The following is a 23154-nucleotide window of genomic DNA, read 5'->3' on the forward strand; positions in this document are numbered from 1 at the left end:
GGAGTCTAGTTACAGGCTGCTGAGCTGAATTCACTTTGGGCCAATGGTGCACTAGCACTGGGGCTCCTCTACTATTGCTAAGAGCTGAAATCACAGACTGCGTTAACTAGTGGGGGAGCCTGAAGCTATATTGCTAAGCAGCTGGTGGAGCGGCTAGCAGAGTGGAGCCTCACAGGAACGGTTGGAGTGGAGCTGAGCGACTCACAGGTCGGTGAGCAGGGTGGAGTGGCTGGAGAAGCAGCGAGCAGAGCTGAGCGGCTCAAAGGTCGGTGAGCAGAGCGGAGCAGCTGCCAGAGCAGTTTGTGGACGGCAGGAGCGGCTCACGGGACAGCTGGTGGAGTGGAGTGGAGCAGCTCGTGGAGAAGACTGCGGCGGAACCCCATGGAGAGGCAGCCAGTTGGCCTCGGATCACGTAAGGTGCCCCTTAACACCCTGCGTGCCTCCCCCCCCCCCAGCTTGAACTCTGGGGCTGCACTGACCAGGGACAGAGACTTTGGGGGGTTGTTGGACTTTTGGGACTTTGGTGATCCTTGGGTTGCTGGACCCAAGAGACTTTGGGGTTGTTGGACTTTTGGGACCTTGGTGATTCTTGGGTTGCTGGTTTCAAGAACCAAAGGGAAAGGACACAGCCCAATTTGCTGGGGTGGGTTTTTTTGCTCATGAAGCCTGTTTGTGTTGTTTTTCCAATTTAATGCTGATGTCGTTTACCTCATGTTATTAAACATTTTCTGTTACACTCAGACTCCGTGCTTGCGAGAGGGGAAGTATTGCCTCCTAGAGGCGCCCAGGGGGTGGTATGTAATTGTCCCAGGTCACTGGGTGGGGGCTCGAGCCGGTTTTGCATTGCGTTATTGAAACGGAACCCCTAGATACAGAACCCGGCCCTTGTTGCTGCCAACTTAGATGGGCAGAAGGGTTACATAAGAGAAGGATGAAGAGAAAAAGAATGAAAAATGGAGGGGGGGAGGAGATGAGAGAATGTTCTTTTCTTGGCAGGGTCCTGAGGGTGGGGGCCCAAAATGAAGCTGCACACAGAGCCCCATTAACTCTAAATCTGCCACTGCCTGGGGAGCAGGGGAAGAGGATGTGTTGATGTGTCATTGGGCATTGTTGCATTTTCTATTATTATCTTTCCCACCTCATTGAGTAATGGGCCTATACTGTCCTTGGTCTTCATCTTGCTTCTCATGTAGTTGTAAACATTTTCTTGTTACCCTTTATGTCCCTAGCTAGTTTAATCTCGTTTTGTGCCTGCCTTTCTACTTCTATCTCTACATGCTTGTGTTGTTTTTTTAAATGCATCCTTCATAATTTAACCTAGTGTCCACTTTTTGTGGGATTCTTTTTTGAGTGTCAGCTCCTTGATGATCGCCTGATTAAGCCAGGGTGGTTTCTTACCATACTTCCTATCTTTCCAAAGCATTGGGATAGTTTGCACTTGTTCCTTTAATAATATCTCTATAAACAACTCCCAACATTCCTAAACTCTTTTTTCCCCTTTACACTTGCTTCCCATGGAATCTACCAATTCTCTGAGTTTGCTAAAGTCTGCATTTTTGAAGTCCATTGTCTTTATTCAAATTATCAACCAGTTCCTTGCTGTTTGTTAGAATTAAATCTAGAACAGCCTCTCCCCTAGTCAGTTTCTCCACCTTTTGTTAAAAACGGTGATTAAGCTTTCTGTAACTGTTGTTCTTCGAGATGTATTTCATATGCCCATTCCACTGTAGGTGTTTGCGTGCTCCAGTACAGAGTTGTCAGAGTTTTTACTCTTAGCAGAACCTGTCAGAGTGGCCCGAGCCCCCTCTGCTGTCTTGTGCATGTTGCATAGGCATAAAGGGCTGAGCTGCCCCAGACCCCCTCAGTTCCTTCCCATTGGGATTACTCTGAAAGAGAGGGGAAGGAGGGTGGGTCGTGGAATGGACATGTGCAACACTCCTGTTTTTTCTTCAAGTGATTGCATACATCCATTCTACTGGAATTGACTCACAAGCAATCCCATCTGGAAGTGGGTTCACGGTCTATTTGAACAAGGACTGGAGGACCCACTCGTCCAAATTTAGCATCATCTCTAGATTGTTGAGATTGTATAGTGGGAAGCAAACTTGTGATAGGAAGAACAGGTTGCCACTTGCCAAACATCTAATATGGGCACATGAGCCAGAAGTGCCACAGAAGCCGCTTGGGATCTAGCTAAATGACCCAATACTCTGTCCAGCAATTCCATGTTAGCCCATTGGTAACACAGGTGAATACAACCGGCTATCCATGGAAAAATCCTTTGTGTGGAAAATAGACTGCCCTTCATTCTGTCCTCAAATGCAAAAAACAATTGAGACAAAGACCAAAACACTAAAGTTCTTCTGTCTAGAGTGTGCAGTAACTCCTCTCCCTTATTACCATGAAGTTTTGGGAAGAACATTGGTATATAAATTGATATAAGAGGAGACCACTTTTGTAAGAAACCTTTAATGGGAACAAAGAAAGACTTTATCTGTGTAAAAAAACTCTGTATATGAAGGATGTGATATTAATGCCCTCAACTCCTCTACTCTCCTGGCTGATGTACTGGCTATTAAAAATGTTACCTTCATAGAAAGATGTAACAGAGAGCAGGTTGCTAGAGGCTCAAAGGGATGACCCATCAGCTTTGTTAAGACTGAGGCCTGGTCTACACTACGAGTTTAGGTCGACTTTAGCAGTGTTAAATCGAATTAAGCCTGGACACGTCCACACGAGGAAGCCCTTTTTTTCGACTTAAAGGGCCCTTTAAACCAGTTTCTTTACTCCACCTCCGACGAGGGGATTAGCGCTAAAATCGGCCTTTGCGGGTCGGATTTGGGGTAGCGTGGACGGAATTCTACGTTATTGGCCTCCGGGAGCTTTCCCACAGTGCTTCATTGTGACCGCTCTGGACAGCACTCTCAAATCAGATGCACTGACCAGGTAGACAGGAAAAGCCCCGCGAACTTTTGAATTTCATTTCCTGTTTGCCCAGTGTGGAGAGCACAGGTGACCATGCAGAGCTCATCAGCACAGGTAACCATGATGGAGTCCCAGGATCGCAAAAGAGCTCCAGCATGGACCGAACGGGAGGTATGGGATCTGCTCGCCATAGGGGGAGATGAATCAGTGCTAGCTGAACTCCGTAGCAGTAAACGAAAAATGGCAAAATATTAGAAAAGGTCTCAAAGGCCATGAAGGACAGAGGCCATAACAGGGACGCACAGCAGTGCCGCGTGAAAATTAAGGAGCTAAGGCAAGCCTACCACAAAGCCAGAGAGGCAAACGGAAGGTCTGGGGCAGAGCTGCAAACATGCCACTTCTACGCGGAGCTGCATGTGATGCTAGGGGGTGCACCCACCACTACCCCAACCGTGTGCTTTGACTCTGTCAATGGAGAAACACGCAACAGGGAAGCGGGTTCGGGGTACGAGGAAGATGATGATGAAGACAATGAAGAGAGCTCACAGCAAGGAAGCGGAGAATCCGGTTTCCCCAACAGCCAGGATACGTTTATCATCGTGGACCTGGAACCAGTAACCCCCGAACTCACCCAAGGCGTGCTCCCAGACCCTGAGGGCACACAAGGGACCTCTGGTGAGTGTACCTTTGTAAATATAACACATGGTTTAAAAGCAAGCGTGTTTAATGATTAGTGATTAATTTGCCCTGGCAATCGCGGCCAGTACAGCTACTGGAAAAGTCTGTTAACATGTATGGGGATGGAGTGGAAATCCTCCAGGGACATCTCCAGAAAGCTCTCCTTCATGTACTCCCAAAGCTTTTGCAAAAGGTTTCTGGGGAGGGCTTCCTTATCCTGTCCGCGATGGTAGGACACTTTACCATGCCAGGCCAGTAGCAGGTAGTCTGGAATCATTGCATAACAAAGCATGGCAGCGTATGGTCCCGGTGTTTGCTGGCATGCAGACAACATCCATTCCTTATCTCTCTTTGTTATCCTCAGGAGAGTGATATCATTCACAGTCACCTGGTTGAAATGGGGTGATTTTATTAAGGGGACATTCAGAGGTGCCCGTTCCTGCTCGGCTGAACAGAAATGTTCCCCGCTGTTAAGCCACGTAGTGGGGCGGGGGGGGGGGGGGGAGGCGTGAAGTGATCATCCCAGAGAATTGGGTGTGTGGGGGGGGGGGGTAGTTGGGTTTGTGCTGCATGTTAACCCGGAAACCCCAGCCCCTCCTTTTACACTGCAAACCCATTTTAAATGGCCAACCCAATGGGTCCTTGGTATGGGAAATGAGAGCGCTGTGGTTTGAAACCATTCCCACATGTTATGAAGGTTAAAAAAGCCAAAAGACTGTGGCTTACCATGACTGCCTGCAAGCCGAATTCTGTTCTCTGGCATTGCGTGAGTGATCTCTCACACCAAACCGGCAGGCCCTCAATATAAGAGGAAAAATGCGACCTTGTAATGAAAGCACATGTGCTGTGTAATGTGAACAGCAAAATGTAATGTGAAAGAGTGTATCCATTGTTCTCTAAAATGTGTCTTTTTTAACCACCTCTTCCTTCTCCTCCACCAGCTGCAAATGTTTCTCCTTCGCAGAGGCTAGCGAAGATTAGAAGGAGAAAATGGCGGACTCGGGATGATATGTTCACAGAACTCCAGATGTCCTCCCTCGCTGAAAGAGCACAGCAGAATGCGTGGAGGCAGTCAATGTCACAGTGCAAAAAAGCACAATATGAACAAGAGGAGAGGTGGCGGGATGAATCGCGGGCTGAACAGAGCAAGTGGCGGGCTGAAGATGATAGGTAGTGTCAGCTTGCAGACAGAAGGCAAGAGTCGATGCTCTGGCTGCTGGAGCATCAAACTGATATGCTCCAGCATATGGTTGAGCTGCAGGAAAGGCAGCAGGAGCAGAGACCACCGCTACAACCCCTGTGTAACCAACAGCCCTCCTCCCCAAGTCTCATTGCCTCCTCACCCAGATGCCCAAGAACATGGTGTGGGGGGCCTCTGGCCACCCAGTCACTCCACCCCAGATGATTGCCCGAGCATTGGAAGGCTGGCCTTCAATAAGTGTTAAAGTTTTAAAATTTTAAACTGCAGTGTGTCCTTTTCCTTCCCTCCTCCCCCACCCATCCCGGGCTACCTTGGCAATTATCCCCCTAGTTGTGTGAGGAATTAATAAAGAATGCATGAATGAGAAATAACAATGACTTTATTGCCTCTGCAAGCAGTGCTCAAAGGGGGGAGGGGAGGGGAGGGTGGTTGGTTTACAGGGAAGTAGAGTGAACCGGCGGGGGGGGGGAGGGGAGAGGGTTCATCAAGGAGAAACAAACAGAAGTTTCACATCGTAGCCTGGCCAGTCACAAAACTGGTTTTCAAAGCTTCTCTGATGCACACCGCGCCCTGCTGTACTCTTCTAACCGCCCTGGTGTCTGGCTGCGCGTAATCAGCGGCCAGACGAGTTGCCTCAACCTCCCACCCCACCATAAATGTCTCCCCCTTACTCTCATAGATATTGTGGAGCGCACAGCAAGCAGCAATAACAATAGGGATATTGGTTTCGCTGAGGTCTATCCGAGTCAATAAGCTGCGCCAGCGCGCTTTTAAACGTCCAAATGCACATTCCACCACCATTCGGCACTTGCTCAGCCTATAGTTGAACAGGTCCTGACTACTGTCCAGGCTGCCTGTGTACGGCTTCATGAGCCATGGCATTAAGGGGTAGGCTGGGTCCCCAAGTATAACGATAGGCGTTTCAACATCCCCAACGGTTATTTTCTGGTCCAGGAAGAAAGTCCCTTCCTCCAGCTTTTGAAACAGACCAGAGTGCCTGAAGACGCGAGCATCATGTACCTTTCCCGGCCATCCCACGTTGACGTTAGTGAAACGTCCCTTGTGATCCACCAGGGCTTGCAGCAGCATTGAAAAGTATCCCTTGTGGTTTATGTACTCGGTGGCTTGGTGCTCCGGTGCCAAGATAGGGATATCGGTTCCATCTATCGTCCCACCACAGTTTGGGAATCCCATTGCAGCAAAGCCATCCACTATGACCTGCATGTTTCCCAGAGTCATTACCCTTGATATCACCAGGTCTTTGATTGCCCTGGCATCTTGAATCACAGCAGCCCCCACAGTAGATTTGCCCACTCCAAATTGATTCCCGACTGACCGGTAGCTGTCTGGCGTTGCAAGCTTCCACAGGGCTATTGCCACTTGCTTCTCAACTGTGAGGGCTGCTCTCATCCTGGTATTCTGGCGCTTCAGGGCAGGGGAAAGAAAGCAAGTCACAAAGTTCCATGAAAGTGCCCTTACGCATGCGAAAGTTTCGCAGCCACTGGGAATCGTCCCACACCTGCAACACGATGCGGTCCCACCAGTCTGTGCTTGTTTCCCGGGCCCAGAATCGGCATTCCATGCCATGAACCTGCCCCAGTAACACCATGATTTGCACGTTGCTGGGGCCCGTACTTTGTGAGAGGTTTATGTCCATGTCAATTTCCTCATCACTCTCGTCGCCGCGTTGCAATCACCTCCTTGGCTGGTCCTGGTTTTGCTTTGGCATGTCCTGGCTCTGCATATACTCCAGGACAATGCGCGTGGTGTTCATAATTGCCGCGATGATCTGAGTGGGCTCCATGATCCCAGTGCTATGGCGACTGGTCTGAAAAAAGGTGTGAAACTGACGGAGGGAGGGGCGACTGATGACATAGCGTACAGGTACAGGGAATTAAAATCAACAAAGGTGGCTGTGCATCAGGGAGAAACACAAACAACTGTCACACAGAATGGCCCCCCAAAGATTGAACTCAAAACCCTGGGTTTAGCAGGCCATTGATTTCACAGAGGGAGGGGGAAGCAAATGAATACAGAACAAATCTGGTCCATCTATTTTTTACATCTTAAGCTGGCAGCAGACGGTGCAGCATGACTGATAGCCATCGGCATCTTCTGGGTGCTTGGCAGAAAATGATGTACTATGATTGATAGCCATCATCGTCAAGAATCAGATACCCAGAGTGGAAAGTTTGGTGCAGTATTTCTTAGAGGAATCTGCTGAAGAACTTTCCCAGGTGCCTCTGATTGTAGTCACTGAGGAGTACGACGACGACTACAGATACCAATCGTAATACACCATTCACTGCTAAAAGGCAAGGAGCTGCTGCTGTGTAGCAATGCAGCCCCACGTCTGCCAGCACCCAGATGACATATGGTGACGCTGAGCTGAGTGGGCTCCACGCTTGCCGTGGTATGTTGTCTGCACAGGTAACCCAGGTAAAAAGGCGCGAATCAATTGTCTGCTGTTGCTCTGATGGTGGGGGAAGGGCCTGACGACATGTACCCAGAACCCCCCGCGACACTGTTTTTGCATCATCAGGCATTGGGATCTCAACCCAGAATTCCAATGGGCGGCAGAGACTGCGGGAACTGTGGGATAGCTACCCACAGTGCAACGCTCCGGAAGTCGACACTAGCCTTGGTACTGTGGACGCGGTCCGCCGACTTCATGCACTTAGAGCATTTTATGTGGGGGGACACACAATCGACTGTATAAAACCAATATCTATAAAACCAGCTTCTATAAATTCAACCTAATTTCGTAGTGTAGACATACCCTAAGTTCAGTCTCCATGGTGGAGTAGGGCTCTGTACAAGTGGAAACATCCTGTCCAAGCTGAGACGTTATCTGATTAAAATATGACCATATCGATCATTGGTGCAGCCACTGTTATTTATTTGCAACAAATCTGATTCAAAATGTGGCATGTAAGATGTCTATGAAAAGGTTATGATTATGCTATCTGCATGCATGTATCATTTTTGTATTTGAAGTTATAAGTATTGGCTCTATACCTGAATTTCAAATGTTTGCTCCTGGAGTAATGCCCCACACGGTATTTAGCTTGCACATCTTGGAGGGACTATTCAAATTAAATGGCTCATCAAGAAACAGTTAACTAACAATGGACTATGGGAGATGCCAATCTACACTGAATGGACTGTCCTGCAAATGTACTGTCTGAAGTATAGGTAATGGCTTCCTGCTATAACTAAGCAAAATCAGGCATGACAGGTGACTTGCCCATGTCACTCAAAACTCCCATCTTTTACCTGTAATTTTCCACTAGCTGTGCTAAGGGCTTTGTTTAAAACAATGGGTTTCCCTCCACATGGCAGAAGCTATAAAAGGTCCTGGAAACACCTCCATTTTGCCTCTTTCCTGCTCAAACCTCTAAACTATGAACTTATACTAATGGAAGCATTCTAACTAAGGGACTGAGGTCCTTCCAATGATTTGAAAGCAACCAGAAACTTATCAAGGCAGCAGTTTATTCCATCACTGCTACAAGCCTAAACCAAAAACTTTGCAAGTTACAGTATGTATTTAATTCCTTTAATCAATTTTAACTCACCTTTCTTTCTTTTTATAAATAAACTTTAACATTTTAAATACTAAAGGACTGGCATCAGCGTAATTTTTGGGTAAGATCTAAGTTATATATTGACCTGGGAGTGTAGCTGGTCCTTTGGGATCAAAAGAACAAAGTGAATTACCAAGTAAAATAAAATAAAACATGCAAGTCTGAGTCTAATACAGTAAGAAAACTGAATACAAACAAAATCTCACCCTCAGTGGTGTTCCAGTAAGTTTCCTTAGTTACTGTCCTTTGTTCCAGTTTCTTTCAGGTATCCCTGGGGGTGGAGAGGCTATCTTTTTAGCCAGCTGAAGACAAAATGGAGGGGTCTCCCAGGGGTTTAAATAGACTTTCTCTTGTGGGTGGAGACCCCCTCCTCTCTCCTATGCAAAGTCCAGCTCCAAGATGGAGTTTTGGAGTCACATGGGCAAGTCACATGTCCATGCGTGACTCAGTTTTTACAGGCAGCAGCCATTGTTTACATGCTACCGTGAACATCCTCAGGTAGACTTCTTATGTGGATTGGAGCCTTCCAAGATTCATTGTCCTTTAAGTGTTTCTTGATTGGGCACTTAATTTGCACATTCCTTTCTCAAGAAGCTGACCAAATGCTTTACTAAGACTACTTAGAAATCAAGCAAGTACACAGCCAATATTCCTAACTTTGAATACAACAATGACACATGCATACAAATAGGATGAATAGATTCAGTAGATCATAACCTTTACAGAGTTATGTTACATGGCATATTTAGCATAAAACATATTCCAGTTATGTCATATATATATACATTCATAAGCATAGTTCCATGAAGCCTTATGGGGTGCACTGTCACAGACATACCTACTGAGGTCAGGAGACAGCCTGATCAGCATCTGGGACTCATAAAAAGGCAGAGAACAGAGTTTGGTAGAGAAACCACATGGAGGCCCTGAAGTAGGGTCTGGAAAAAGCAGGGGACTTCACTGAAGCAGCCTGGGAGTCAAGGCTCTCTGCCAAAGCAGGGAACGCTGGAAGGTAGTCCAGAGAAACTGAGACTCTGAGAGGACTCAGTGCTCTATCCCAAAGCAGAGAGACTTACAGGTAGCCCAGAAGAAGCTGAGAACTAAGAGGAGACCAAGTAGGCAGGGGCATCCCTAGAGGGTGTGGGACCCAGGACATAGGCGCCGAGTTTCTATCTGCCAGGAGGTGCTCCCCCCATCTCCGCCCAGGCCCCAACCCCACTCCATCCCTTTCCCCAAGGCTCCACCCCCGCCCCTTTCCACCCTCTCTCCAGAGTGCACAGTGCCCTCGCTCCTCCCCCCTCCCACCCAGCACCTTCAGACGAAACAGCTGATCAGTGGTAGGTGCTGGGAGGGAGGAGGAGGTGCTGATCGGTGGGGCCCGCCGGCGGGCAGAAGGTGCTGGGCGGAGGGGGAGGTTGGTAGGGGGGCTTCTCCTCGCTCACCCCCCCGCCCACTTCCTGCATCACCTCCCCATCCACCTCACAAAGTGCGGGGCCTGGGGCAGTCGCTCTGATTAGCCATACCCTAGGGACAGCTCTGCAAGCAGGGAAGACCAAGCAGCCCCGGTTCAGTTCTCCCACTCACCAAAAGTTGTTCACTTGACATGCTCTTCACCAAGCACTGCTCTCTCTCCAGTCCCTCTGCTGCTGAGATCCTCCCTCTCCAGCCATGTGGCCTCTTGTTGCACCACCCATCTCCCCCCTTCCTCACACACCATCACTCTGACTTTCTGTGACTTCCAGTCCATCAGCACTAACTTCTTGTCCGTTCTCAGTCCGTTCCTCCCTGCCATCGATATGGTTGTTGATTCTCTCCATGCTTCACTCCTGCCTCCATTTCTCTCTCTGCATAGGATCTTGCTGATTTCTTCCAAGAGAAAACTGGCAAAATAAGATGCGATGTATGATCCCCTACAACTCTTGTCTCCCTCTCCCAGGTCATAGACAGAGAAATTTCTCATCTGCTCTCCTCCTCTAACCTCTCTACTTGCCCCAGTGACTCCAGCCCATCTCCTAAACTCCCTCATGCCCCCTTCCATCTGCTACCTTACTCTTCTCCTTAATCTCTCACTCACCTTATAATACAAGTACACTTTAGTCTCATCTTTAATAAATAAAAATAAACAGCCTTGACCCCACTTGTCTCTCCTCCTCTAACCCCTTTACTTGCCCCATTTCCCCTCTCCTTTTCACCTCAAAGCTCACTGAAAGCACTGTTTTGTTACCAGATTTGCCCGTTACTTTGGGGTACGCTCATTTATTATGGTTACTCTTCTGGGGGGGAGGTTCTGTAATTCTATCAATGTACTGCTTGTGTCACTTGTGTTCTCATACAGAGCTCTACTTCTGCAAGTTCCCTCCCAATGAAGCTATCCTGCAGGACCTAGGTTCCCCAGGGCTGGGTTCTTCCAACCCCAGAATCAGATGAACAGACACCCATACACATTAACAGAGTGCGTAGGAGTGGACCGGGTTAATCTGCACTCGCAAGCTGACCCCTTATCTGTCCCTGGACTCAGTAGGCTGGGTCGAACAGCACCTCCAAGTTGTCACCCTAATATGCCATGGGCACCACACTGAAATAGAATACGCCTGAGCAGGCTGGGTCGAGCAGCACTTCCAAGCTGCCACCCTCATATGCCCCAGGTTCAGCACATCCCTATCCCTACTTTCACGTTACAATTGTTCTGGTAGTAACCCACTTGATGAGCAAACCCACAGGATTTTTGGGCGCTGCAGGGATCTTTAGCTTAGGTACGAGGAGCGTTGCTGCAGCGCGAATGAGGAAGCCAAAAAACAGCCGGGAGGGGGGAGAAGCAGCCAGCTTAACCATAAAGTTATTTATTGCCAGGTAATAACCAAAGGGAAGCCAAACAAAACAGTTATAATATTAAATCTAACTTAAATTTGATTATAAATGTCAGATTTAGAAAACTATAACTGATCACACAAGTCAGGGTCAGAAGGCGAGAGAGAGAGGGTGGTGGTAGCTGAGGGTCCGGAGTGCTGGAGACAGGCAGAGCCCCCAGCACGATCAGTCAGGAGATGAAGAAGTTCCAATGGAACTGATGCAGATTTTGGATCCAGGCATCAGAACACTTACTTGAGCATGGGTAGGGATTTTTGTAGGGAAAGAACAATGGTTCAAGGGCGAATACGAGATCTGTTTATGGGTAAACTGATGGCCTAAGGGAGCAGGGCCGGCTCTAGACACCAGCAAACCAAGCACGTGCTTGGGGCAGCATATTTTCAAGGGCAGCATTCTGGCCGTCTTTTTTTTTTCCTTTTTCTTCTGGTGGCAAAAGCCTAGAGCCGGCCCTGGCATCAGCAGTGTGTCGTGCATGTGGGGCGCCCTGGGGCCGCTGCGCTTCGCGGGAGAGCAACACCACACCTTGTGGCTGGGCCAGGCTGGCTCTGAGCGGGGGACACTCGGGCTGGGGGCCACTCCATAGGGCACATGGAGCCGCCCCCCCAAGCCGCAGCCGGGGCTGGGCGAAGCAGCCCAAGCCGCCCAGGGACTGCAGCAGGGCGGCCAGAAGCAGCAGCAGCAGCGGGGCCATAGAGGGCGGGGCGCTGCCGTGCACGGCCCGCGTCCCGCTCTCCGGGGCTCCACTTCCTCTGGGGCTACCCTGCCCCAGCTCCTCAGCCCTCTGCCGGGTGATCCAATGGTTCTGCCCTCCTGGGTCCCTGACGGTCCTGGAGGCGGGAGCCCTGGCTGGAGGGACCCTGGGCTGAGGCGCGGCCTGGAAGCCCCTCTGCTTACCCTGACCCTGCCAGCGCCGGACCAGCTGGAGGAGAGGGGGGAGCAGGTGGAGTCAGCACTGGTGGGGGGGAGCCCAGGGGTGCGGGGTGGAGAGCCCAGCGCTGGGGCAGCAGGGAGTGCGGGGGGGGGGAGAAGTGCCCAGGGCTGGGGTGGCGGGGAGGATGAGAGCCCAGGGGTGGGGCGGCAGGGAGTGCGGGGGAGGGGGGGGGGGGGAGAAGAGCCCAGGGCTGGGGTGGCAGGGAGGATGAGAGCCCAGGGCTGGGGCGGGCAGCCAAAATTTTTTTTGCTTGGGGCAGCAAAAAACCTAGAGCCGGCCCTGTAAGGGAGTATACCAAAGTTGTTTTGTTCAGGCTAGACAATAGGAACTGATCATTCCTGGCTATGGGTGGTGTTCCTTCCAGGGAGCTCACAATGCAGTTACGCAGCTTCAGTATTTTAGATACCAATAGAAGATTACTAGAATTGGTCTGATAACCACTGAGCTGGGTGTGTGCAGGCATGGGTTCATTAACATCTGGAGCAGAGATCCCCCATCATGCAGTGCTTCCCTGCTTTTCTGGTTCCAGAGTTCCATGCGGTTCTTGCCTTGGAATCTCTGTTCGCTAATGGGGATGCCTCCCTGTCCCACCTTAGATGCAAATGAGGCTAGGGGAGTTTCTGTAATCCTGTTACCCTTGTCCGGAGGGATTTAGGTGTGTCTCCCACTGACTTTTCATTGCTTTTTGTAAATCTTCCTTCTGATCGGCTTTGGGGGGAGGAAGGTCTTTTGTGAGTCAGGCAGGCTGGGTACTGCACCCTGGTTCCCCAAGAACACAGAGCTAATAGGTAACAGTTTACAATCACTGTCTGAAATTCCTTTCCTCCAATTCCATCCTAGACCCTCTCCTGCCTGACTTCAGCCTAACTTAGCACTCCACTGAATCCCTTTTCCAGTATGACAGAATATAGCCGTGTTCAACCCTACACACTATTGTAATAATTTTTGCATGAAGCATGTCTTTTAAGGTATCATATGAAACTCATAATGTGCTGGGCACTATTATTCTGATACTGTGTGGCAACACTGTATGTAAAGATGTAAGATTTCCCTGTATGATGTTCTTAACACATGTTCCAAGCCCCACAGCCCTGCCCAAACTGAGGTTGGCAAACATCTGTCCTAAACAAAGGAATGTCTGTTCTGCTTAATTTGCATTTAAGTAGTAAACAGTCATCAAGCAGGAAGGGAAACAAAGAAAACTCATACAGGTGAGAAAAACCCATCAGGGAACATCCTTCCACATAGGCTGTCTCCTGGTGCCCAGCTGGAAATGTTTTTCAAGAGAGAAACTGAAACTATAAAAAGGAGGGTAAAACACCCTAAGACACCCCCCTCTCTCTTCCTGCCCATTGCATTCACGCCACCTGAAACAACAAAGGAAGCATTTGTTCGTCTCTGGGGGAGGGATCCTGACTGACATGTTCTGGTCAGAAAGACTGCTGAAAGCATGTGGTAAGAAACTTTGCTTGAATCTGATACAGTTTATTAGTTAGGTTTTATTAAACATTTTATCTTTGTTTTTCTTGTATATGCCTCATTACTTACACTCACTTAAAATCTACCTCTTTGCAGTTAATAAACTTGGTTTACTGTTTTATCTTATCCAGTGTGTTTAAACTGAAGTGCCTGAATAACCATTTGAGATAATAAGCTGATATAGTATTTCTGGACTTAAAATATTTTGTACTGTACAGGAGAGGGCTGGAGAGTACAGGACATATTTCTAGGGGAGAAATCTGGGACAGGGTGTGTTGGGGTCACCCTGCAGTACATCCAAGGCTGGTGAGAGCCAGAATGTAACCCAAGTGTGGCTGGCAGGCTGCTGTTACAGACAGACACTCAGGGGGTGGCTTGCATGCTGGAAGGCTGTTTGAGAGTGGCCCAGGTGGGAACTACTTCAGCAAGACATTGTAAGGCACCCAAGAGTGCAGGGAAAGGGTGACATACCTGCTCTTTAGTCGGGATTGTACCCTGGTATGTCAGGTTCCTGGATACCCTTTTGCTAGCCAAAGTGCAGAACCAGTATTCCACCCTCATTCTCCTCTCCACTCAGACCTCTCTAGGTCCTCAAATCCAGGCTATATCTAAGTCTTGCTGATTCTTTCTGCATAACATCTAACATATGGTCTTTCTTATCGATTCACACAGCTAAAACTCTTATCCAGTCCTGCATCTTGATTACTGAAACATCCTTTCCTCTGGCCTTGACAAATGCAATCTTGCCCTGCTCATCTCCATTCAGAATGCTGTTGCTTTGACCCTGTAACTACTCTCTTTGAATCCCTCCACTGACTCCCCCTTCTCTATTGCACCAAACATAAGCTGCTTATATTCACTTTCAAGGCTTTTAATGGCCTATGCTCATCCTAGCTATCATTTCTAATTCACGATCAAGATGTTGACTGTCTCCTCTAATTGGCCATTTATACCTCCCTCCATCGCCACTTGTTACATTTTCAGGCAAACACCTTCGTGCTCTCCCCACCCCATGATGTTCCTCATGCTTGAGAGATGCCTCCAGTAAACAGTCATAAAGCTACCCCATTAACCGCTTTTAACTTCCTCCTTAAAAGACTCTCCTTTGCCATGATGCCAACAAACAAACAATGGCTGCACTATTGGTGAACTGCTACCACTGCCTATCACGCTGGCCAGTACAGTCTCACTGTTTCCTTGCATTCATCTATCTGTTAGTATCCATTTGTCAATTATCATACTTTAAATTGTACTTTTGGTTAGGGACAGTCCTTTTGTCCTGTGCTTGTACAGCACCAACCACAATAGGGTCCCGGACTATGACTAGGTGCTATGGTAATACAAATAAATAATAAAGTCCCAAAATGATAATTAATGTTCCCACATCAACTTTAAGTCTGCCCATCATCCAATGAAAAAATGACACCTAATATTGCATTTTCAAAATATCTGGCATTTAATAAAACCTAATTCACATCTGTCCTCAAAACAAAGGAGCAACACAGAAAGTGACAGGACTGTTGCCTGTTCATGATTTTGGAACATGTATCAGGTCAATGAAAGCATACGTGGAACCACAAACTCTTGGGAAGTGTGCCTTTGCCTCTTCCCCATTCTTTTAAAATCTCTCCCCTCCCATTCCCACTCCTCAACACAGTGAAAGGCTTGATAGAACTTCAGTTTTCAGAACTGATTAGTGGTGCCCTTATATACAAAACTAAGACAGTACAAGTAGTTTACACAATTATTGTTACCATGTGGCTTTCAATTATTATATTGTGTATTTTAGCCAAATTAAAAGCATATCTGATCAGCCAAAGGTGGTATAGATTTCAGCAGAACAGGTGCCATATTGGCTTGCATGGCTTTTGAAATGCAGTCATATTGCAAAAGATAACATTCTTTTTGAACTGTCAAAAACGTGAGAGCACACAATCCCAAAGCAATGCTCTCTCACAGCAACGAGAGGGCTACTAAATACAAAGAAATAAAAATGTCCAGACACTCTAGTCTGTTGTAGCATTAACAGAACATGATCCAGAATGTAACTTACGAAGTTCCCCATCTTCAGAAATACAAGAATTCTAAAGAGAATGAAAATTAAGTAGACTCTCTTATCCTAAGTCTCTTTAAAGTCATTTCAGGTATTTTCTCAGGACTGGTGCTGTTTATAAGAGGAAACTGGCAACACTGGTATTGTGGTCAGCACCTGATTCTGGAACACGAAGATTTTTATCCTGTCAAACACCCAAAGAAAGATAAGTAGGATACTAACATACTGGATCCAGGCAAATTTGATCATTTCCCAGAAACCTGGCTGATATGTAGTAAGAGTCAAGGAGCATTACATAAGAAGCATCTGAAACTTCTATTACACCAACAAAACTTGAAAACTTAAAATTAAATGCAGCACAACTGAATAGATGTATGTATGTATATCTAGAGAAGGAAGAGGTTAGAAATAAATCGAGAAAAAAAATTGGACTAAGGGAATTGAACATCCTTTTCATAAGAGAACCACTAGAAGATGGAGCCATAACAGAGCTAGAACAGGTTTCTAAAACTGCATTAATGTTCCGAGCACAAGTTGCTGCACCTTAGGATCTACATATTTACCAAGAAAAGTTTAGTAACCTTTCCACTCCTTTGATATTACATACAGATGAAGTGGGACAGACACTGTATTTTAAGTGCAGAACATTGTTAAATACCTTGTTACCTCACTGGAGTTCACACAACTGCTAAAGGATATAAAATAACTTCCACTGGGTAACGGATAGTGGCATTAATCACAAATGGCGCATCTGCTGCTCTTCCTACCAACCAAACAGGGTTGGAATCAGAAAGAACTGTTGTTACTGCAATGAAAAAAGAATGAAAGTTCTTAAGGGGCCTTTCAAACTGACACCGAAAACACAAATCCTCAGAGAACAGCCACCAAACATTGTTATATGTAGTCACATATAAACTGTCCTGGGATTGGTAGCCATTAGTTCAGACTTACCATTTCTATCTTGATATGCTGCAATGATGTTAGTGAGATCGTAGTCACTTGCAAAAGGGCTGGTGCCATTGATCACAGATACCTGTTACACAAGGTGATACTTTAATGCCAATATAAAACCTTCATGCCCCACTCTCCAGAAAGTTGCTTTTACCCAATTTTTTTTACACAAAGTGGTTCTGTCTGTAAAGATAAATAATCCCAGTCCTTGGTCTGAATGGCTTGGAAGCCACAGGACCTTCTCCCACCCTCCAGCTCAGCAAGCACACCTTAGTTTAGAAATTCTGGGTAGGGGTAATTCTGGTCATCACTGATGCAGAAAGATTAATGAGAAGAAAAAGGGAGACAGGTTCTCCTCACATTGTATCTGATGTCTACTCCACAATGGCTAAGTGACTGCCTCTGGTGCAATTTCAGGTCTCCGTTCACATAAAGCTGGGACCCTGGAATAGGGGAGGACGACTGGATAAAAGCCATGCTCTGCATCACAAATGTTGACATCCTCTGAAACAGTGAACAGTAGATACAACTGAATATAGTGAAACTTTCCAAAAAAACTTCTACCTTTATAAATCTGGAGAATTTCTGTATGGGTTTTATTTTACATCTTCTTAGCTCTTAAATTTTAGTGTCAGATAATTTTAGACATGAGGCTTCAGAGATTCCAAGGTCAGAAGGGACCATTGTGATCATCTTTTAGTCTGACCTCCTGTATAAACACAGTCCATAGAACTTCCCCCCAAATAGTTTCTACAGCAATGATTAAGCAAATGTAAATTCATCTGAGATAAATACTTTAAAAATGCTCATCATGGGATATGCATGCTGAGAAGCAGGAATTCCTACCCAAAGGGTGAGCTGAAGTAGATGGCTCCTTGGCCCTTTTTGGCCATGTAACCTACTGGAAGATTCCTACACTAATTTATTATAAGGGCAAAGCACAAAGAATTTCAGAACCTTCCACATATTAATAATTGCCCAAAACCCCCCAACCTTTGTTAACATACAATTAAGGTTGACTGGTAGCGCACCTATACTTAAACCGCTGAAAATAAGGAAATATAAAGTTATGGTAAAGGACTCCCAGGCCGCGCTGCTACGCAAGCTTAAGTCTTCTTCTCTGCAGTTGGCAATAAGCACCAGAAAAAAAACAAAATCTGACCTATCCCTAACAAAATATGCCATTTCCTGTGTCGTCTTGTGTCCAACACAATGCTTTACAATTATTCCTCATCTTAACACCTACTGAAACCTCACTGTGGCAGGTGTAGCCTTCACCTGATCTAAGGATTAGTTCCAGCAAGTTGCCAAAGCTTGTTCTCCCATTTCAGGAGAGGTGCATGTGCAGGAACAGGTGCAACTAGAGAAACGAGAGATCTCTTTTTTTTCTGGACTGTGATATGCTGGAGGTTCAAGTAGATCACAATGGACACTTGGCTCTAAAATCTAAGAACATATGGAAAAGTGGTAAGAATATTTGCTAAAATGGCTGCCACTGTCACCCCTAGAGGTTGACATTTCACTAGGTATGGCAAGAAGATAAGGGAATGTAAGTATGTAGCATCCTTTTCTAACAAACTCTTGCATATTCTCAGTGCCCACCAGAACCCCATAGCTACACTGGCATTCACACAGTGCCATGCATTCTTTCTGTCCCCTGCACTGTACTACTGCCTTGGAGAGTTCAAGCAGTCTGGTGACATACGCACCATAAAGCTCAGTCAGGAGTAACCAAAGGTGATGTCCCTTTGTTTGGAAAGTAGGAAGAAAAATCAAACATTGATTTAGTTAGTCCTGACATACAGCAGACTTAATAAAAATGTAAATAATGATCTTTTTTATTATCTATTACATTATTGCTACAGGAATGTCACACTGGGCACTCAAATAGCATTGCGATAGGGCCACCTCATTAACAGAATCTGAGCTACTCACATGTAATTGGTAGGAGAAAGTCAGAATTAGCTGGACAGCAAGTACTTGTTCTGTAGATTGTAGAGGAAGCTCTAATTTAAAATGTAATTGGTCCATTTTGCCATCATGATTCTTGTCTTCTTCTCTAGTCTATAAGATACAAGAACTTTATCAGAAATGCATGGCTTGGTAATGGTCTCTTATTACAGGCAGATATCTGGAAGTTAATTACAGCAAGCAGACACTAAAAAAAGAATCTCAAGATGAACAGACTACATGTGCAGGGGGAAAAAAAGATATATCCTTATAATGCTACATCCATTTTGCTAAGCATCCATTTTGCCTTGAACTCACAACAAGCAGACTAGCGAAATGACAGGACTCTACAGTTCAATGTTCGGTTCATTAATGATCTGGATGATGGGATGGACTGCACCCTCAGCAAGTTCGCAAATGACATTAAGCTGGGGGGAAGAGGTAGATATGCTGGAGGGTAGGGATAGGGTCCAGAGTGACCTAGAAAAATTGGAGGATTGGGCCAAAAGAAATCCAATGAGGTTCAACAAGGACCAACAAGAGTCCTACACTTAGGATGGAAGAATCTGACCATGGCTGACTAAGCTGCAGCTCTTCAGAAAAGGACTTGGGGATTACAGTGCACAAGAAGCTGGATACGAGTCAACAGTGTGCCCTTGCTGCCAAGAAGGCTAATGGTATATTGGGCTGCATTAGTAGAAGCGCTGCCAGGGGCTCAAGGGAAGAGATTATTTCCCTCTATTTGGCACTGGTGAGGTCACATCTGGAATACTGCATCCAGTTTTGGGCCCCCTATTACAGAAAGGATGTGAACAAATTGGAGAGAGTCCAGCGGAGGACAACGAAAATGATTAGAGAGCTGGGGCACATGACTTATGAGGAGAGGCTGAGGGAATTGGGGTTATTTAAGTCTGCAGAAGAGAAGAGTGAGGGGGATTTGATAGCAGCCTTCAACTACCTGAAGGGGGGTTCCAAAGAGCATGGAGCTAAGCTGTTCTCAGTGGTGGCAGATGACAGAACAAGAAGCAATGGTCTTAAGTTGCAGTGGGGGAGGTCTAGGTTGGATATTAGGAAACACTATTTCACTAGGAGGGTGGTGAAGCACTGGAATGGGTTATTTAGGGAGGTGGTGGAATCTCCATCCTTAGAGGTTTTTAAGGCCCAGCTTGACAAAGCCCTGGCTGGGATGATTTAGTTGAGGTTGGTCCTGCTTTGAACAAGGGGTTGGACTAGATGACCTCCTGAGGTCTCTTCCAACCCTAATTTTCTATGTTCTCACAAGACTGTCAGGTAGAACAGTTTGCCACTGAAATCAGAACAAGGCACTTGGGCACTACTATCAGGAGGTTAGAAGCTGAAACCACTATCAAATAGCCAACCAAAAGACACTCTACACAATCCCTTGCGACATTTCTTTTTTAGATCTCTTCCAGTGTCTATTTTCCCTTTATCCAATGCAGCTATTTGTTCAGCATTCTCCATTCATTCTCTCTTTAATGTTTTTCTAATTATATCTTACCAGCTTATTTTAGCTCTGTACCTCCTTCCCTCATGTCTTCCTCTTTCATTCTCTACTGCATCATATATAGCCTCATGGTCTGCACATATCCCCGCAGCCCATAAGGGCCTTTTACTTGGTGTCACCACCTCCCTCATCACTGGAGGCTTCCCAAGCTGCTGTGTGGGGCAACTGACACGAACCCCAAACACAGATAATTAAAACAACAGGGCATCCCAATTGGCACCCACTTACCACCCCACCCCATAGTAGGTAACCTACCGAGATGAGTGGAACTCGCAGTTGGTCTTCCTGGAGGTGGTTGAAGGCTGGAAATGTGCTCCAAGCCAGGAAGCTGCCTGGGTCAGCTCCAGTCGTAGCCACCAGCAGCACCTCATACTGAAACTGTACTGTGGGCTGCTCCATGTAGGTACTTTGCTTCAGCCAAAGTCCTGCAAGTAGAGAAACAATGGGAGAATCAGTGCTGGGAATGAGGGTGAAGGAGAAGCGAACCCTGGGAGGGTCAGGCCTCTCCCTGGTGTTGCTGCTGGCCTTCCACAGTTTCACTCACCCAATTAAAATTTGCCCTGAGCTGGGGGATGAGACCGTTCTGAGTCTAGTGGAGTCATGGGCACCAAGTTTGTATAATTTTTGGTGGTACCCACAATGGGTCCAAGCAGAGCCGTCCCATCCATAGGACAGACCAGGCCAACCGCCCCGAGCCCCGCGCTTCAGGGGGACGTGGGGTCCAGGGCAGCCTAGGGGATTAGCGGGGGGCCTGGCGCATGCAGAACGAGCAGCCCAGCCTGCTCCGCCCCACCCCACCAGCTCCCGGTGTTGTTCAGGGGAGGAGGCAGAAGACAGAAATAGGCAAAGTGGGGGCAGGGGTGGAATGGGGGCAGGGAAGGGGCAGAGCAGGGCAGAGCAGGGTGGTCTGGGTCGCTTGCTGCTGCCAGCGCCAGGCGCCCCGCTAGTCCCCAGGCTGCCCTGGACCCCACGTCCCCCTGAAGAGTGGGACCCCCAAAGCACAGGACCTGAGGCGATTGCCCCAGTCCATCGTATGGATGGAATGGCTCTGAAAATATAAGCCCAAATATTGGTGGAACCAGGACCACCTTCCTGAATATTGGTGGAGCACGGGCACCATGGGCCCATATAACTCACTGCCTGTGAGTGGAGTCTGTTCTGAGGAAGATTCATTCAGTGGAATTAAAAGAAAGCCTGAGAGAAATCAAGGCCATAATCCAACCTGACAGCGCTATTCTCGCACCAGGTCACCCCAATTGGCATCATTGCCTCAGAGGCTCTGTGGGACATCATCTCCTGGGAGACTGATGGTAGGCAGGGCATGGAGGTCCAGGGTGGAGGGAGGTGCTGCTGGAGAGCTGGGTGAGGGTGTAGTACCTAAGGGAGCACTAGAGGGGCTGGTGGCCAGCAAGGCAGGGGTCCTTGGGGCCCGACAGCCACAGGTGTCCTTGCCACGCAGTGGCTCTGACACGCCTCAGTAGGTAGGTCAGCACCCAGGGCAAGACCTCCAGGGTCAGGGAGTGTCAGGTTGGGGGTGGATGGCTGGGTGCCTTAGTTTCCAAGAAAAACAACGAGTCCGGTGGCACCCTAAAGACTAACATTTATTCCATGCATCTGAAGAAGTGGGTTTTTTAACCCACAAAAGTTTATGCCCAAATAAATCTGTTAGTCTATAAGGTGTGATCGGATTCCTCGTTGTTTTTGTGGCTACAGACTAACACGGCTACCCCCTGATATTTAGTTCCCAGGGAAGTTCCTCGCTGGGCTCCAGCCCTGGAGCCTGGGGCCAGGCAGGCCTGGAGGGGGAGCCCCCAGGGGGTAAGTGGGGGGGAGGGGCAACAGGGCCTGGAAGCCGGGCGAGGGGGGTGCCAGGCACCGGACCGGACGTGGGCTGGGTCCGGGCTGTCCCCCGGTCGGGGAGCTCACCCTGACTCCGATACGCTACTAGTAGCGGCGGCAGGTAGGTGAGTGCCCACAGCAGCAGCAGCCCCAGCGCCGCCGTGGAGCAGAGCCCAGCGCGGTAGCGGACGCCGGGCCCGGGGTGGGAGAAGAGCTCCAGCTGGGCCATGGCGGGCAGGCCTCAGGCGTCCGCCAAAGCCAGACTCCGTTACCAGGGCAACTGTTACAGACTGAGATTGACAAGAAATCAAACCAATCAGAGTGCCCGCCTCCAGCTGGGTGGGATGAGTATGACCTTATCCAATGATAATGCACCCGTGGGCTCAACAGCGAACCAGAGGCAAAGCCTGGGGCTCCGCCTCTACCTTTCCGGGCGTTGGTTGCCAAATTCGGCCCGCGCGCGTCCCTCCCGTTCCCGCAGTGCCCAGGGTCCCTGGCGGGGGTCTGAGACCCGCCGCCTTGCGGGAGGGAGGCGGTTGCTGCTGCAGGCCTGAGTGCCGCCCTCCCCGCCCGACAGGGGCTCACGGGGACGGGCGCTTTACGGTTCAGTCCAAAGGGCCCGTTCCGGGACGAGCCACACAAGGGGCGACGGGAATGCTACGGGTCGTGCCATCGCTGCCCGTTCCTGACCCGGTGCCAGGGGGCTCCTCAGGCAAACCCCATGATCCCTGCTAATGCGAGGGAATCTCTCTCCTTCCTCAAAAAGAAGAACAGGAGTACTTGTGGCACCTTAGAGACTAACAAATTTATTAGAGCATAAGCTTTCGTGGACTACAGCCCACTTCTTCGGATGCTGTAGTCCACGAAAGCTTATGCTCTAATAAATTTGTTAGTCTCTAAGGTGCCACAAGTACTCCTGTTCTTCTTTTTGCGGATACAGACTAACACGGCTGTTACTCTGAAACTTCTCTCCTTCCTAGTTCCGAACTGGCACAGAAAACGCCTCGCCCGCGCTGGGCTTGCACAGGGCTTTCCGCCTCCCGTGCCGACGTTACGGGGCGGTCACTGACTCGCAGTACAGCCGGCCCGAGGCGCGGGCTCCGTGCCAGGGCCGGGAGCAGCCAGCGCTGTTGACGCTTTTGTTATCCCTACTACCGCAGGCTGACT

The 23154-nt window shown here is 48.2% G+C and overlaps 2 protein-coding genes across 2 annotated transcripts; both read right to left on the minus strand.

Moving 5' to 3' along the window:
* Nucleotides 1-4784: 4784 nt before the first annotated feature.
* Nucleotides 4785-12271, minus strand: LOC128848542 (uncharacterized). The gene is made up of 2 exons (XM_054048504.1): nt 7584-12271; nt 4785-6632 (listed from the first exon to the last, which is right to left on the minus strand). Exon 2 carries the CDS (start codon nt 6389-6391, stop codon nt 5312-5314), a length of 1080 nt encoding a protein of 359 aa, XP_053904479.1. The 5' UTR covers nt 6392-6632; nt 7584-12271; the 3' UTR covers nt 4785-5311.
* Nucleotides 12272-13669: 1398 nt separating this feature from the next.
* Nucleotides 13670-22251, minus strand: TMEM231 (transmembrane protein 231). The gene is made up of 7 exons (XM_054048622.1): nt 22075-22251; nt 20404-20573; nt 18609-18737; nt 17034-17177; nt 16674-16755; nt 16417-16527; nt 13670-15988 (listed from the first exon to the last, which is right to left on the minus strand). The coding sequence occupies exons 1-7, from the start codon at nt 22214-22216 to the stop codon at nt 15822-15824; spliced, it is 945 nt and encodes a 314-aa protein (XP_053904597.1). The 5' UTR covers nt 22217-22251; the 3' UTR covers nt 13670-15821.
* Nucleotides 22252-23154: the final 903 nt, after the last annotated feature.

The sequence above is a fragment of the Malaclemys terrapin genome, chromosome 14 (assembly GCF_027887155.1).
Source record: "Malaclemys terrapin pileata isolate rMalTer1 chromosome 14, rMalTer1.hap1, whole genome shotgun sequence".
NCBI lineage: Eukaryota > Metazoa > Chordata > Testudines > Emydidae > Malaclemys > Malaclemys terrapin.